The sequence below is a fragment of the Salvelinus sp. IW2-2015 genome, linkage group LG9, assembly GCF_002910315.2.
Source record: "Salvelinus sp. IW2-2015 linkage group LG9, ASM291031v2, whole genome shotgun sequence".
Taxonomy (NCBI): Eukaryota; Metazoa; Chordata; class Actinopteri; order Salmoniformes; family Salmonidae; genus Salvelinus; species Salvelinus sp. IW2-2015.
The window spans coordinates 20,717,217-20,733,911 of NC_036849.1; the positions used below are offsets into that span (position 1 = coordinate 20,717,217).

General features: G+C 42.9%; 1 protein-coding gene across 3 annotated transcripts in view; it reads left to right on the plus strand.

Annotated features, from left to right (window-relative positions):
- The first annotated feature begins 283 nt into the window (after positions 1-283).
- LOC111968795 (TOG array regulator of axonemal microtubules protein 1-like) overlaps positions 284-16,695 on the plus strand; it is a 36,024-nt gene continuing 19,612 nt past the window's right edge. The window contains exons 1-8 of one of the 3 annotated variants that reach the window (XM_023994667.2): positions 284-2,290; positions 8,427-8,493; positions 13,369-13,494; positions 13,579-13,821; positions 13,916-14,217; positions 14,578-14,807; positions 15,022-15,122; positions 15,222-15,392. In XM_023994667.2, coding sequence (XP_023850435.1) covers positions 1,253-2,290; positions 8,427-8,493; positions 13,369-13,494; positions 13,579-13,821; positions 13,916-14,217; positions 14,578-14,807; positions 15,022-15,122; positions 15,222-15,392 — 2,278 coding nt within the window. In that variant the 5' untranslated portion in view covers positions 284-1,252. Of the gene's footprint in view, positions 2,291-7,497; positions 7,681-8,426; positions 8,494-13,368; positions 13,495-13,578; positions 13,822-13,915; positions 14,218-14,577; positions 14,808-15,021; positions 15,123-15,221; positions 15,393-16,695 lie in introns of those variants that run through there. The other 2 variants (XM_023994664.2, XM_023994668.2) reach the window with 2 other exon arrangements.

Consider the following 16,695-nt stretch of genomic DNA (forward strand, 5'->3'; position numbering starts at 1 on the left):
CCTTGAATGAGTAGGTGTGTCCAAACTTTTGACTGGTGCTGTATATCGTGATTCGCCCATAAGCAAAATAAATAATAATTGAGATGATTTTTACGTTATATCGCCCAGCTCTAGTATACCAGAAGGTACTAAAAGTAGTGGAGGTACTAGTTTCGATGTCTTCACTATTATTCTACAATGTAGAAAATAGTAAAAATAAAGAAACCCTGGAATGGAATACATCAAATTCCATCTGATTCTCAACCTACCACTCGCGTCACCATGGAAGCGGTCCGTTTGTGTCATGTTGTATTCGCCATTTTGATGCTTCTTGGCGTGGGCTACGGCGATGAATGTCTCTACTACAGCGCAGCTAGCTAGATTAGCTACAAACATTCAACATAGAATCTCATACAGTTACAAGGGGATTTCTATGAGTATTATTAATCGGACATTTAACCGAGGAGGTCATGAAGATTTGGGAAACGTTTTCGTACCCCGGACGTCAAATTTGAACGAATAATCGGAATGCGAAGTCATAATTTGTCTGTTATCTAACTTCGCCAGTTAACGTTAAGTAGTTAGCCAAGCTAGCCACCACCAGGTTGCTACTCAGCCGCAAGCATTGAAGACGTAGCTAAAAGCTATCTATGATATTGAATTATATGGAAAACATCAATCAGAAGAGGTACTGGCAGCGACGTCGCCCTGACACTCCATTTCTGAACAATGAATGATGTTAGAAGCAATGGAAACATCTAGTGGGCTACCTAGTTACCAATGCAGTTAGCTGAAATACAACAGGGGCTTTCAAATATAACATTCCACTGTGCTTTTTTTTCGTCGTGGCTATGTAGGGAAAGCACACCAACCTACAAGTGGTTTTATTTTCACTCAACGTTGCTTTCACTGTTCACGTTCCAGTTGTCTCGTAGAACAAAACAAAGAACATTTATTCATAAGAAGCTGCAAATATGAAGTATTTTAATGTAATGCATTGATTATGCTTGGAAATGTTCAAATGTCTTTCCCAATACCAGCTGCCTACAGGTGTAAAACGTATTGTTGAACTGACTATTACCATATAAAGACATATCTGAGTGCAATTTTACTGGACGGCAACCACAGTATTGCCACTCTGAAATACAGCATCGAAGAGGCTAAATCTACCCACCAAGATGACGATTCAAAGTAAAGGACAATATTGCTGTCCTCACAGAAATGTGAATGCTTCTTTAGATTTTCCCCTTTGACCACATCCAAAGGACCATCAATGATGATTTTTGGATTGATACCCCAAGAGTTACACGAAAAGCTCCTAGACCTCAAAAACTACCAAAATCGAACAAATGGTGTGGAACAGCTGAAAAATATCCTCTTTGGATTGGACTTGAAGCCAGTCCCCTCAGACAGTATTGTGGAGTTTATCAATTTTCTCCGCAGACTTCTAGATGACAGCAACTTCAAAGTCTTGTACGGCACTTTACAGGTGATAAACCTACTCATTCAGAAATTGGATTACAATGTAGACAAATATTTCAAACAATTAGCGTGTGTGGCTCTGAAAACCCTTGGGGACACCCGCGCTGTCACCAGGAATGAGTATATGAATGTGTTCAGGCAGTTGACTAGAATTGTAGGGCCACAGAAAGTGTTGGACCTTGTCATTGGACACCTGAGACACAAGAACTCCCGGGTCAGAGAGGATGTCATCAACATCATCACAGCAGCTATGCTCACCCACCCCAGGAAGGACTTCAACATCCCCAGCCTCTGCTTTGAAGTTGCCCCATACCTGGCAGACAGCAAGAAGAAGGTTCGCCATGCAGCCCTAGAACTATTTGCTGTTTTTGACCATTGCCTTGACACAGGGAAAAAACAGCCCCTAATGAAGGCTGTAGACAGAGTTGAGCTCAATGGGGATGAGGAGGGTCTTATGGCAGCTGTGCAAGCAAGAAGAGCCAGGCAAGTACTTCCCAGACTGTCCTCAGATGGAATGGTGGAGTATGCCCTTGTAATCCCTAAACCAGGACAACGATGCTCACCTCAGTTTGGGTCGGGAGCTGACCTGGAGTGGGTGCTCAATGGTGGGCGGATCAGCAGTGCCAGGAACATCAGGACAGAACCAGACTCTGACAGGCTGTATCATGGTTATGGAAGCTTGGGCTCCCTCGTTGATGACCTTCCACTGCAGAGGAGAATTGTCAGTGCAGGCAAAGGGAAGAACAAACTGCCCTGGGAGAGGTCAAGCCTCCCTTCCACAGTGAACACCCAGCCACGCAGTGCTCCTAAGGGGAAATCCTCTGATCAGGTTGGTCATCGATGACGACAAGGTTACATCAAGCAAAAGTATGATGACGACACTGGTCTATCTAGCTGTTTTGATTTAGCAAAGTCCCATTAGAGAAAGAAATATCAAAACATCCTCTCTAGGCTATATAGGTATAATAATCTTATTTCCATAGAGACACCATAATTCCATTGAATAAGGTGCAAATAGAATGAGGTTTGCGACCACTCAAAGTACAAATCTATCAAATATTAGTTTTCAGGAACCTGATGAAAACAACCCCAAGCATGTCTACACTGAATCAATAATACGCTGTATACTACATCAGTATACATCAGTATACAACACGCAGTATACTAGATACTGACAAATGCTTGTGTTAGGACTATATGGAATTGTACGTGCAAAAATCCAGGACACAATTTATATTAATTGGCTCACTGCATACTGTGAAAATGGTAGGCCTAATGTATACTGAACAAAAATATAAACGCAACATGCAATAATTTCAAAGATTTTATTGAGTTACAATTAATTTGAGAATCAGTCAATTTAAATAAATTCATTAGGCCCTAATCTATGGATTTCACATGATTGGAAATACAGACATGCATCTGTTAGTCACAGATACCTTTAAAAAAAAAAAATTGTCATCACAATGGGCCTCAGGATCTCGTCACGGTAGTTCTGTGCATTCAAATTGCCATTGAAAATGTAATTGTTTTCTTTGTCTGTAGCTTAAGCCCATACCATAACCGCACCGCCACCATGGGGCACTCTGTTCACAATGTTGACATCAGCAAACCGCTCGCCCACATGATGCCATACACGTGGTCTGCAGTTGTGAGGCTGGTTGAACATACTGCCAAATTCTCTAAAATGACATTGGAGGTGGCTTATGGTAGAGCAATGAATGTTCAATTCTCTGGCAACAGCTCTGGTGGACATTCCTGCAGTCAGCATGCCAATTGCACCCTCTCCCAAAACATGAGACATCTGTAGCATTGTGTTGTGTGACAAAACTGCACATTTTAGTGGCCTTTTATTGTCCCCAGCACAAGGTGCACCTGTGTAATGATCATGCTATTTAAACAGCTTCTTGATATGCCACACCTGTCAGGTGGATGGATTATCTTGACAAAGGATACAATTCTCACGAACAGGGATATAAACAAATTTGTGCCCAAAATTTGAGATAAATAATATTTGTGTGCATAACGAACATTTCTGGGATCTTTTATTTCAGCTCATGAAACATGGGACCAGCATTTAACTGTTGTGTTTTATGTTTTTGTTCAGTGTAGTTATGTATGCAGAGATGATGCAAATGATTCCCTTTAGGTGACATTGATTGGCATTTAATGGAGGAATTATTGACTCAGCAATCAAAGTTCACATGTTTAATGGTATAAAGGGCTTCTAAAAATATTAATACAGATCCAATGGAATAAGTTGCCTTTCAATCAGTCACTGATTGACTGTGCTCTTGGAGTAGCATCTTTCCTATTGACTTCACCGTCCACCTGAGGTGCTGTGTTTTAGTTGATTTGTTTGTCTCCACAATCAAAGTCCTAGTGCACTGATTGCAAAGGGCCTGAAAAGGACTGTCACCTGTCTGCAAGGGATGCTAGTTTGTTTGTTTTGTTGCCATGACAATAATTTGGTGAGCAGTCAGTTGCCTTGTGGCCAATTAGGAGGAGAGAGATGACAGCTACCATGTCAGTGTTTATCAATCAACTTAGTCTAAATTTGAGATAAGAAAAGGGGGGGTTCTACCATATTCTGAAGGCAAGCAAACTATTTGTTTGATGCCTGATGTGACATTGAACATAAGGCTATTCGTGTGTTTGTCATTTCAGAGATGCATTCTCAGGCATTTCAAGTTGTGGTCAGTCATGGAAAATCAAATAATTTTATTGATCGCATACACATATTTAGCAGATGTTATTGCGAACAATGTTCCCTCAAAAAAAAATCAGGCACTGAGGAAATTTCAGGTTTGCTGAGCACAAACTAGAACATTGTGAAAATTCTGTGCATCTACCAGGGCGCATTCACTGTGAATACTGAGGCTGTACCCACTTTAAGTTACAGTTTTAACAGTGGCCAAGTAGGCTTCTGTGGCTATTTGATCATAATGTAGGCCTACCAGGGTGGCCTACCATCAAAAACAATGGAGAAAAATGCATCCCATAACATTTTTAAATGGAAATAGCTGTTCTGTCAGTAGCAGCAAATGTGTGGTGTTCAATGTAGGCCTACATTCCATGAGACTTTTGAAAAAACATACAGGGCTTGACATTAACCTGTTTATCCACTTGTCCTTCATACAAGTACGTGACTAAAAATGTTGTTTGATGTAAGAAACCACTTTACAAAATAAAATGTATTATTATTCCCATACCATTATTAGAGAAACAGACAAATTATGCTATCCTCTGCCTATTGGCTACTTAGCTTATTCAAAACCGTCTCAAAATACAACACTGCTCCTTTTTCAAAGATGGCTAGAAATGCACACATTTTGTGCTCTTATAGGAAGCAACCACTCACCCATTGTTGACTAGAAATGAGCGATAACTGGGCTAATAACTTATTAACTAGCAAAGAATATGAACAAATGTGCACAGGTGTCTACATGCAGCACTTGCTTTGATATCAAAACAAGTGCATCAACTCGCGACCGCTCATGCTATGAACACAGTCCAGTTCAAAGTGAATAGCACAGATCCGTATATGGCAATTACTATTTGTATATGGGCCTACTGCAGCTCTGATTGGTTAATGGCGCACAGGTCTGTGTAGAGTACGAGCCTGAGTATTGACTGTCAATGCAATAGAATCCTACTCCAATGCGCTTTGCCTACAGGAAAATCTCTTGCACAGTTTTGCATACTAAGTTTTCCATAGTTTGTTTTGTTTCGGTATGTTACATTGAAAGTGGCTAATATTGCGTTGATTCAAGCACATTTCCTGCAGTAGAGCGAAACATTGATAGTGTTGACTGAAGTGGAAATCTCTGGAAAGTTGAGTGAAGTTCAACCTTGTGCTTCTCTGCGCGGGCTGAAATTTATTTTGCATGGCAGTTTGAGGGGAGCTGCACACCGGCGCAGCTTACAGGGAACATTGATTGTGGGTGAAACGAAATGCTTGTGTTGCTAGCTCCAACAGTGCAGTAATATCTAACAATACACACATCTAAAAAAAAAAGTTGAATGGAATTAAGAAATATATACAGTGGGGAGAACAAGTATTTGATACACTGCCGATTTTGCAGGTTTTCCTACTTACAAAGCATGTAGAGGTCTGTCATTTTATCATAGGTACACTTCAACTGTGAGACGGAATCTAAAACAGAAATCCAGAAAATCACATTGTATGATTTGTAAGTAAATAATTTGCATTTTATTGCATGACATAAGTATTTGATCACCTACCAACCAGTAAGAATTCCGGCTCTCACAGACCTGTTAGTTTTTCTTTAAGAAGCCCTCCTGTTCTCCACTCATTACCTGTATTAACTGCACCTGTTTGAACTYGTTACCTGTATAAAAGACACCTGTCCACACACTCAATCAAACAGACTCCAACCTCTCCACAATGGCCAAGACCAGAGAGCTGTGTAAGGACATCAGGGATAAAATTGTAGACCTGCACAAGGMWAGCAGCTTGGTGAGAAGGCAACAACTGTTGGCGCAATTATTAGAAAATGGAAGAAGTTCAAGATGACGGTCAATCACCCTCGGTCTGGGGCTCCATGCAAGATCTCACCTCGTGGGGCATCAATGATCATGAGGAAGGTGAGGGATCAGCCCAGAACTACACGGCAGGACCTGGTCAATGACCTGAAGAGAGCTGGGACCACAGTCTCAAAGAAAACTGAAAGTCCGTATTGCCCAGCGACAGCCCCGAAACCTGAAGGATCTGGAGAAGGTCTGTATGGAGGAGTGGTCCAAAATCCCTGCTGCAGTGTGTGCAAACCTGGTCAAGAACTACAGGAAACGTATGATCTCTGTAATTGCAAACAAAGGTTTCTGTACCAAATATTAAGTTCTGCTTTTCTGATGTATCAAATACTTATGTCATGCAATAAAATGCAAATGAATTACTTAAAAATCATACAATGTGATTTTCTGGACCGCTGTGCCACTTTTGTTTTAGATTCCGGCTCTCACAGTTGAAGTGTACCTATGATAAAAAAAATTACAGACCTCTACATGCATTGTAAGTAGGAAAACCTGCAAATTCGGCAGTGTATCAAATACTTGTTCTCCCCACTGTATATATTTTTTTAAACTAGGTAAGTCAGTCAATAACAAATTCTCATTTACAATGACGGCCTACACCGGCCAAACCTGTACGACGCTGGGCCAAATGTGCACCGCCCTATGGGACTCCCAATCACAACCGATTGTGATACAACCTGGATTAGAACCAGGGAGTCTGTAGTGATGCCTCTAGCACTGAGATGCAGTGCCTTAGACCGCTGTGCCACTCATGAGCCCGAAATATTAGGATGAGTAATGTCGGAGTCCGTTGTATAAAATATATGTGTGTGTGAGTGATGGGATGTATAGACATGGATAGAATATGTAGTATATCTGAAGAATACGTAGGATAATAATATAGGCCTACTGTATGTCGATAGAGGGTGTGGATACATATCTATTGCATGATCCACATTAGACAGAAAAGGTGAGACTACAGATTTGACTGCTTKGGGGAGACAAGTACCTAATATTACAGGGCACCTGTTCCTCGATGAGTGATAATCCAAAGAGCTTTATCTATGTAGCTGGGGGGGAACCCCAGGCTACAATGGGTTTACTCCAAGATCCTCTCATCAGGGAAGTCAATTTGCTAATCTGCTCGTTTCACTGTGTCAGTGTCAGACAGTGGCATAGGTTCGTAGTGGGGAAACACTGGCCATCTTTCCTGTTTCGCATAATAGAGAGTAACCTACTTAGACTACTGAACTGTAGTTGCAAAGATGCAACAAAAGTATAGGCAATGCGCTCAGATGAAGATCTGCGGGGGAGAAATCCCAGCACTGTCACAGAGACTGGTGGGGATAACAGATTAAAGGTCTGGTTTCACCCCCCACACGACGCTGACTGTAGACTAGGTGGGAGGGGCTGGCTGGCATATTTTATTAATCTCTTCATTCACGTGACTATGTCATGTGGATTGCAGAAACAATCACTGATGTCTGTCTCAGCGGTCTTGATGTTGTAATGAAACGTGAACTTGAAGTTAAAAAACAACTCGATTGAATGATGTTTTTAAACTTATTAATTTCTATGATTTTGAAAGTGAAACCCCTCTCACAGATGATCTCCTTCCCTTGGAGCAGTTTGCCACCAAAATGTATTGGAAAGAATACACTGCAACAAGTTTCAGTGAGCATTCAGGTACTATCAAAGGCAAAGCATTGTAATTTGCAAGAATGACCTTCATTGATCACAATAGTTGAAAACTAGAGCTACTTGTTCAGAGGCATTTTGTTTGCTCTGTGCCCCAAAGTAATTTTGGAGCCTTCCAGTGAAACCTTATGTTTACAGTAGTCCCCATCTCCCAGCAACATCTTTGCCACACAACACACTTGTATTCAGAGAGGGTTTGAAACTTAATTCGCAATGCATGTGAAGATCATAGGGCCCGATGCAACTGTGGAACATCAACCACTTACGTCCCTAATGTTGATTAAGATCCCAGTGGGTTTGGCTGAAGGCAACGTGAGTTGCTTTTAATCAGATAGCCGTGAGATGGATCTCAACACCCTGTCTGAGGGAAGCTTTGGTGTTTGAGGTGAAAACTGCTCATCACTCTCCTTACCTCAGAGATCTATTTTACTGTGAGGCTTACAAATGTGCCATGGCAACACCTTTAAAAGTTTAATAAGAGTGGTACATGTCATTGACGTAGACAGACGCCAATTTGAGCTTGTTTCTATACACTGACAGTCCCAGAGCACACAGTTACTTTGAGCTAAACATTGCTTTGTTGAGACCAATGGATGAAATTACAGTTGATCCATGGTAGGCTCTCTATGTTTTCAAATAATCGTTTATGTTTGACATGTGAACTTGACCCAGTATTGTAGCTCTCAGTGATGGATAATTGTCACCATTGTTACCCCTTGATTTTATCTCCTCAGGTCATCAGTGAAGACTGCCAGTCCCATTCCCGGAAGCTGAGTCCGGAGACATATGTCCCCAGTTTCGGTAGGTGCCCACTTCTGTCTCTTGCATGCATCAAGAGCTACCGCACAAGCTGACGAGATGCAGTTCAGTTGCTGTCAGTGCCGAAGTTAGCCAGGCTATAGATTAAACCAGTTTTGAATAGGATTATCACACAGAGTCAATGGATCCACACCATTGCACGCCATTCAGAGCACTGACATGACTGAGTAGAAAGAAGAGTGCCATGCAGGTCTCGCGCAACAAGGATTAAACAAATTCATAGCCGTTGGTTATTGCTGTACATTATAGAGAAATAATGCCCACTAGAACGCCTTTTAAGCCAATCGGAAACTAGTATTTAACAATGCCATGGTGTAATTGCCTATATTTTGCTGCCATTGTTGGGAAGACATTGAGTACACAAGACAAGTACCAAGCAAGGCCAGTATGGACATTAGCATGCTTCACCCTTGAAATCCTTACCACTGTTGTGCTCTCCATCTTGAACCGGTGTAAAAATGTCTCTACAAGAATGCATCGGTAGATGGAGAGTTGTGTAATGTATTGTGACAATATATGGAGGTGTCCTTGAAGTGAGGGGGTGGTGCTTTCTCTAAACATGGTTGATGTGGGAGTCAGTCAGTCACTCCTCTTCATGTTCCTGCTGTTTAGCGCCAATGCCGTTCGTAGGCATTCAATAAATAGACACTTAATATGAGGCATGGAGGCTAGCATTGAGAATGAGTTGTTGAGAATGCAATAAGTTAGTACTAAACCTTGATCTGGTTCTCACTATGAAAACAGTGTGATCAAATACATAAATTTTGTGTTCTCTGTTGACAAAGGAGATTATATGAGGTATTGATTTTTAGGTAGGAAGGCCAGTAATGACTAAAGTTGATGAAAGCAATAGTTAGCTTCAGTGATTTATCAGAGTTCCTCCACTTTGCAGTCACAGTTGGTTTGTGATCACGGCTACCACCCTGTCAGAGGCTTCCTTCCCATTGCAGTCAACTAGCCCACGGTTGACTTGGCTCACTCTGAAAAGACCCAGTCAGACAGCCAGAGTGGTCAGGAGAAAAGCTCTCAAAGGAAGGAAAGGACCAGACTAGGTGGGGAAGCCAATAGAGATTATACAGCAGATACTGTGTCATAAACGTGGTATCATCTCAAGCGGGAATGCTAGCGATAGTACTTAGGTATTCAATTGCCAGGGTATTTTTGTGCAACTTGACCTCTCGTCAAGATACCTTACAGTGAAGCAGCCTAGTAGTGACAGGAGAATATGATGCATGCCACACTCCTGATGTGGTTTGTATGGTTGGTTGGTTGATTTGGACATAATAAGTATTGTTCTGTTATAGGACTTAGAAACTAGTACCTCCACTACTTTTAGTACCTTCTGGTATACTAGAGCTGGGCGATATGCCCTAAAAATCATCTCAATTATTATTTTTTTGCTTATGGGCGAATCACGATATACAGTACCAGCCAAAAGTTTGGACACCTACTCATTCAAGGGTTTTTCGTTATTTGTACTATTTTCTACATTGTAGAATAATAGTGAATACATCAAAACTATGAAATAACACATGGAATCAAGTAGTAACCCAAAAAAAGTGTTAAATCAAAATATATTTATATTTGAGATTCTTTAAAGTAGCCACCCTTTGCATTGATGACAGCTTTGCACACTCCATTTGAACAGCATGCTAGTCTGTCCACTTTGTTCAGATGTTGAAATCAAGTAAACTTACTTATTTCTCAGAATGAGAACGAATTGCCAAGACCTTATACACTGAGTGTACAAAACATTATGAACTCCTGCTTTTTCAGTGACAGACTGACCAGGTGAATCCAGGTGAAAGCTAGGATCCCTTATTGTTGTCACTTGTTAAATCCATTCCAATTAGTGTAGATGAAGGGGAGGGCACAGGTTAAAGAAGATTTTTTAAGCTTTGAGACATTTGAGACATGGATTGTGTATGTTAACCCTAACCCTTAGCAAGACTGCTGTGTTTTTCATGGTCAACAGTTTCCCGTATGTATCAAGAATGGTCCACCACTCAAAGGACATCCAGCCAACTTGGCACAAATGTGGGAAGCATTGGAGTCAACATGGGCCAGCATCCCTGCGCAACTCAATATTAGGAAGGTGTTCTTAATGTTTTGTACACTCAGTGTATAATTGTTTTATGCTTATTGCACATTTATAAATAGACTAGACAGCTAGTATAACAGTCTGGCTAAAATGCTGGCTTAATTCTGCACGTGACAAACTGAGCATTCATTTTCCAGAATCAATGTTCACTGATACTCCTGTTTTAGTAGCGTCTACTCTGCACACATTTTTAGGAGTTGATACATAAAAAGGGTATCGTTGGAAAGGTTAACTACTCTTCTATTACAGTAAAATAATGTCTCAATGTCTGTTGGTGTCCAAATTACCGATTCTGTTGGAACAAACCTCAAATGCAATTAGTGTGCAAATCTGTCATCAAGGCAAAGGGTTGCTACTTTGAAGAATCTCAAATATAAAATATATTTTGATTTGTTTACACATGTTTGGTTACTACATGATTTCATATGTGTTATTTCATAAACTCAGCGAAAAAAGAAACATCCCTTTTTCAGGACCCTGTCTTTCAAAGATAATTCGTAAAAATCGTAATAACTTCACAGATCTTCATTGTAAAGGGAAACACTGTTTCCCATGCTTGTTCAATGAACCATAAACAATTAATGAACATGCACCTGTGGAACGGTCGTTAAGACACTAACAGCTTACAGACAGTAGGCAATTAAGGTCACAGTTATGAAAACTTAGGACACTAAAGAGGCCTTTCTACTGACTGAAAAACACCAAGAGAAAGATGCCCAGGGTCCCTGCTCATCTGTGTGAATGTGCCTTAGGCATGCTGCAAGAGGGCATGAGGACTGCAGATGTGGCCAGGGCAATAATTTGCAATGTTTGTACTGTGAGACGCCTAAGACAGCGCTACAGGGAGACAGGACGGACAGCTGATCGTCCTCGCAATGGCAGACCACGTGTAACAACACCTGCACAGGATCGGTACATCCGAACATCACACCTGCAGGACAGGTACAGGATGGCAACAACAACTGCCCGAGTTACACCAGGAACGCACAATCCCTCCATCAGTGCTCAGACTGTCTGCAATAGGCTGAGAGAGGCTGGACTGAGGGCTTGTAGGCCTGTTGTAAGGCAGGTCCTCACCAGACATCACCGGCAACAACATCGCCTATGGGAACAAACCTACCGTTGCTGGACCAGACAGGACTGGCAAAAAGTGCTCTTCAAAGACGAGACGCGGTTTTGTCTCACCAGGGGTGATGGTCGGATTCGCGTTTATCGTTGAAGGAATGAGCGTTACACCGAGGCCTGTACTCTAGAGCGGGATCGATTTGGAGGTGAAGGGTCCGTCATGGTCTGGGGCGGTGTGTCACAGCATCATCGGACTGAGCTTGTTGTCATTGCAAGCAATCTCAACGCTGTGCGTTACAGGGAAGACATCCTCCTCCCTCATGTGGTACCCTTCCTGCAGGCTCATCCTGACATGACCCTCCAGCATGACAATGCCACCAGCCATACTGCTCGTTCTGTGCGTGATTTCCTGCAAGACAKGAATGTCARTGTTCTGCCATGGCYAGCGAAGAGCCTGGATCTCAATCCCATTGAGCACGCCATTKCCCCSYAGAAATGTCTGGGAACTTGCAGGTGCCTTGGTGGAAGAGTGGGGTAACATCTCACAGCAAGAACTAGCAAATATGGTGCAGTCCATGAGGAGATGCGCTGCAGTACTTAATGCAGCTGGTGGCCACACCAGATACTGACTGTTACTTTTGATTTGCACCCCCCCTTTGTTCAGGGACACATTATTCCATTTCTGTTAGTCACATGTCTGTGGAACTTGTTCAGTTTATGTCTCAGTTGTTGAATCTTGTTATGTTCATACAAATATTTACACATGTTAAGTTTGCTGAAAGAACGCAGTTGACAGTGAGAGGACGTTTCTTTTTTTTCTGAGTTTAGTGTTGATGTCTTCACTATTGTTCTACAATGTAKAAAATAGTAAAAAATAAAGAAAAACCCTGGAATGAGTAGGTGTGTCCAAACTTTTGACTGGTACTGTATTGCCCATCCGTACTGTATACCTATGTAATCTAACACAATGCTGAATGTAGTAATCTAAGTGAACACTATTGAATCAGGTGCATTGGGAATTTGAAATTAGTCCAAAATATTGTACAAGACTTTGCTAAAGTAGCCTACAAATAATGTAAAATGATAATACAATATTTCTGCTGTATGTTTTTTGCTAGTAAAGCATGCAGTGGAATACAAAAGTAAAACTTGTGTGAGTTAGTTATAATTGTTTCGGGGTCAGGAGTGTTTGTGACCCTCTATGTAGCCACTGTTTACAAGATTAGCCTGTGCTTGCAGGCTTGACTGGACTTGGATATTTTTAAAGCAGGCTACAGAACATGCCAACAACTTTTTCTGCACAGTATAAACAAACAGTGTCCGAACAAATGTTCCACTTCGCTGCTCTTTAATTAAATCTGTTTTCAAACATTACTGAACGAATGGGTTTGTCAATGGATGTTTTAACTAAGCTTTGGCTTAGCCAAAGGTATTAAACCTAGACAGAATAATTTATCAAGTGAAACAAACTAGGATCAGATTACATTCCCCATGCCAGGAACTGGGCTCACAAGCCAGCCTGACCCCAGCTTTAGCTTGGCCTCAATGAAGAGGACTCTATTGACCATATCACTTTGAAACTTAACATGAGTTGCTGAAGCAACCAGCAACCAGTCATCATATTGTATTGATAGACAATATATGATAGTTATGAGGTACAATACAGTAATAGCTTATTTGTTGTCCTCTAGGTTCTGCAGAGCCCCATAAAACCCTGTCCTCTAGGAGGGAATCCCTGGGACGCTTGAGAAGGAGTGGGAGCCTTGACTTAGATCCTGACATCTTTAAATCTACCAACTTCTCTGACGCAGAGGGAGGTGAGGAAGTCTTTACTCTCCTCAGTCTGTGCCTTCTACAGAACAGTTTCATTGAAAGGTAACTGAAGGATCTTTGTGTTGCAGTGGTACACAAGGCCCGTCTCCTCTCTGGGACCTCCGGCTTTGAGCACACCTTATCCAACCCCTCGGCCCAGGGCACCTTCCTACTGCCCTCCTACCCTCTGGCTACACTCCCCGGGGGCCTGCTGACCCCAACACTGTCCCACCGCTGCGCTGACTCCTCACTGTCAATGTCCAACACTTGGCCCAACAAGAGAGAGAGCAGCCCCCAAAGACGAGACCCCAGCCCCTGGAAAGACATATCAAGTATGGGTCTGGTGTCTACTGCATGTTGGGTAGATCTTGATAGTCATGTAATTTATTTGAAGCATGTTTTTGAGTGCTTTCTTTGTCCCCACAGGTGACTTCTCATCCAGCAGGTGTTCTCCACGGCCTCACCGTGCTTCTCTGGTGAGCTCCTCATCTGCCTCGTCTTTCCGACAGGCTCTGAGCAGGACGCGGACCGGGCTGCCTATCTCCCCATCCCCAGGCCTTCTCCTGCCAGAGCGGGGCTTGTCTCAGAATGGCCAGTGGTCTAGTCCTCTAGCTCCATCTCCATCTAGCCTGCAGGACCACCTGTCTGAGAGGGACCTTCACCTAGACCTAGATCACCTCAGCCTGCAGGACCAAGACCAGGAAGAGGACCCCTTGGACCGGCAGGAGGTCAGGATCAATGTTTTACACACAAGGCTCTGCTTAGTGAAGTCTCCAGATGGATTTAGCTAGGACACTGTCTTAAAGCTACCATCTTGCCATCTGGGTTTTATTCATATCTGTACTCAGAATAACTCAGTGCAGGAATATGGAATGTGGATAATGTTTCTCCTTCATTACTGCAGTGGTGGTGAAATGGGTCATATTTGGGACTAAGTATTCTTGATGTAATGTTAGTGCTGGGGGAATTGTACTTGACATCTAAATTGTCATGGCTATAACACCCATGCATAAAATATTATCTGTATGCACAACACCCTCTTGCCTTGCTCTCAGGTTACTGATGAGCTAATGTGTTGTTGTTTTTAGATGTTGAACTCCCTGCGCTCTCTGCGCTGCAGCGCAGCTAAGAAGAAGGCCAAGGTGAGTCTGAGTGGCTCAGACCCTGACCCAGATAGCCCAGACTCAGCCATGAAACTGGAGCTGGCTCTGGACTCCCCCTCTCACAACTCCCCCACCGTCACCAGCCCAGCTAGCGAGAGCGGCCTCTCCAGCCTCTACTCACCCCCAAACACCCCCCTCAATGGCACCAAAACCAGGTACATTCCACAAGAGTCTTAGACCTAAGTAGACAACCAGTAGACAAAGTTGAACCATTTGGTTCAACTAAGTTGAACCAAATGAGATCCTGTTTCAATAATTATCATGGGCAAAGGGACCATGCTATGATGGTCACACTTTCAAGTACACACACCCGAGGTATGATGGATCTGATATCCCTCCTGATGACTCACCTCTGACCTCTTTCAAAAGCCCTGGGAATTCTGCCTCCTCTTCAACAAAGCCTCACATTGCTAGAGTGCCTTCTGCTAAACTGAGATCTTCCGTCTCCATGGACTTCAGTGCCCTTCAAGGTACAGTGAGGATTCAACATGTAAAAGGATCTCTCTTATTACTGGCTGAGTCGTTGTTTCTATTTAGCTCTAATGGTGTTTCTGTGTTTTCTCCACCAGGCTTTCCAGTCAGAGATAAAATCATACCTGAAGTGAGTGTGGTTGGTCAAAGAGTCACCTACTTGAACGGACCAATGGAAACTGAGGAAGAGGACAGGACTACAGAATACTCTCCACCCCCAAGTAGACTAGCCTGCCGCGAGCCAATCAGAGCCCTGAGGCCTGCCAAAGGTCAGTCACTGCAAGGAGGTCTGCTCCATTGAGGCATATCGCTGTCTAAAAACAGTGTATTTTCATTATGTTTGCAATATGTTGTTTGTCCAGTACTACACTGAACAAAAATATAAACAGAACATGTAAAGTGTTGATCCCATGTTTCATGAGCTGAAATAAAAGATCCCAGAAAGTTTCCATATGCACAAAAAGCTTATTTTGCTAACATTTTGTGCATACATTTGTTTACATCCCTGTTAGTGAGCATTTCTCCTTTGCCAAGATAATCCATCAACCTGACAGGTGTGGCATATCAAGAAGCTGATTAAACAGCATGATCATTACACAGGTGCACCTTGTGCTGGGGGAAATAAAAGGCCACTCTAAAATGTGCAGTTTTGTCACACAACACAATGCCATAGACGTCGCAAGTTTTGAGAGAGCGTGCGATTAACATGCAGACTGCAGGAATGTCCACCAGAGCTGTTGCCAGAGAAAGTAATGTTATTTTCTCTACCACAAGCCACCTCCAATGTCGTTTTAGAGAATTCTGCAGTACGTCCAACCAGCCTCCCAACTGCAGACCACATGTAACCACGCCAGCGCTGGACCTCCACATCTGGCTTCTTCACCTGCGGGATCGTCTGAGACCAGCCACCCGGACAGCTGATGAAACTGTGGGTTTGCACAACTGAAGAATTTCTGCACAAACTGTCAGTAACCGTCTCAGGGACGCTCATCTGCGTACTCACCGTCCTCACCAGGGTCTTGACCTGACTGCAGTTTCCGGTTGTACCCAACTTCAGTGGGAAAATCACGCCGGAGAAGTGTTCTTCAGAGATGAATCCCAGTTTCATCTGTCCAGTCAGATGTCAGACAGAATGTATGGCGTCGTGTGGGCGAGCGGTTTGTTGATGTCAACGTTGTGAACAGAGTGCCCCATGGTGGCGGAGGGGTTATGGTATAGGCAAGCATAAGCTACGGACAATGAACACAACTGCATTTTATTGATGGCAATTTGAATGCACAGAGATACTGTGACGAGATCCAGAGGCCCATTGTCGTGCCATTCATCCGCCGCCATCACCTCATGTTTCAACATGATAATACATGGCCCCATGGCGCAGGATCTGTACACAATTCCTGGAAGCTGAAAATGTCCCAGTTCTTCCATGGCCTGCATACTCACCAGATATGTCACCCATTAAGCATGTTTGGGATGCTCTGGATTGACGTGTGCAACAGCGTGTTCCAGTTCCCGCCAATATCAACTTCGCACAGCCAGTGAAGAGGAGTGGGACAACATTCCTAGGGTTGCAAA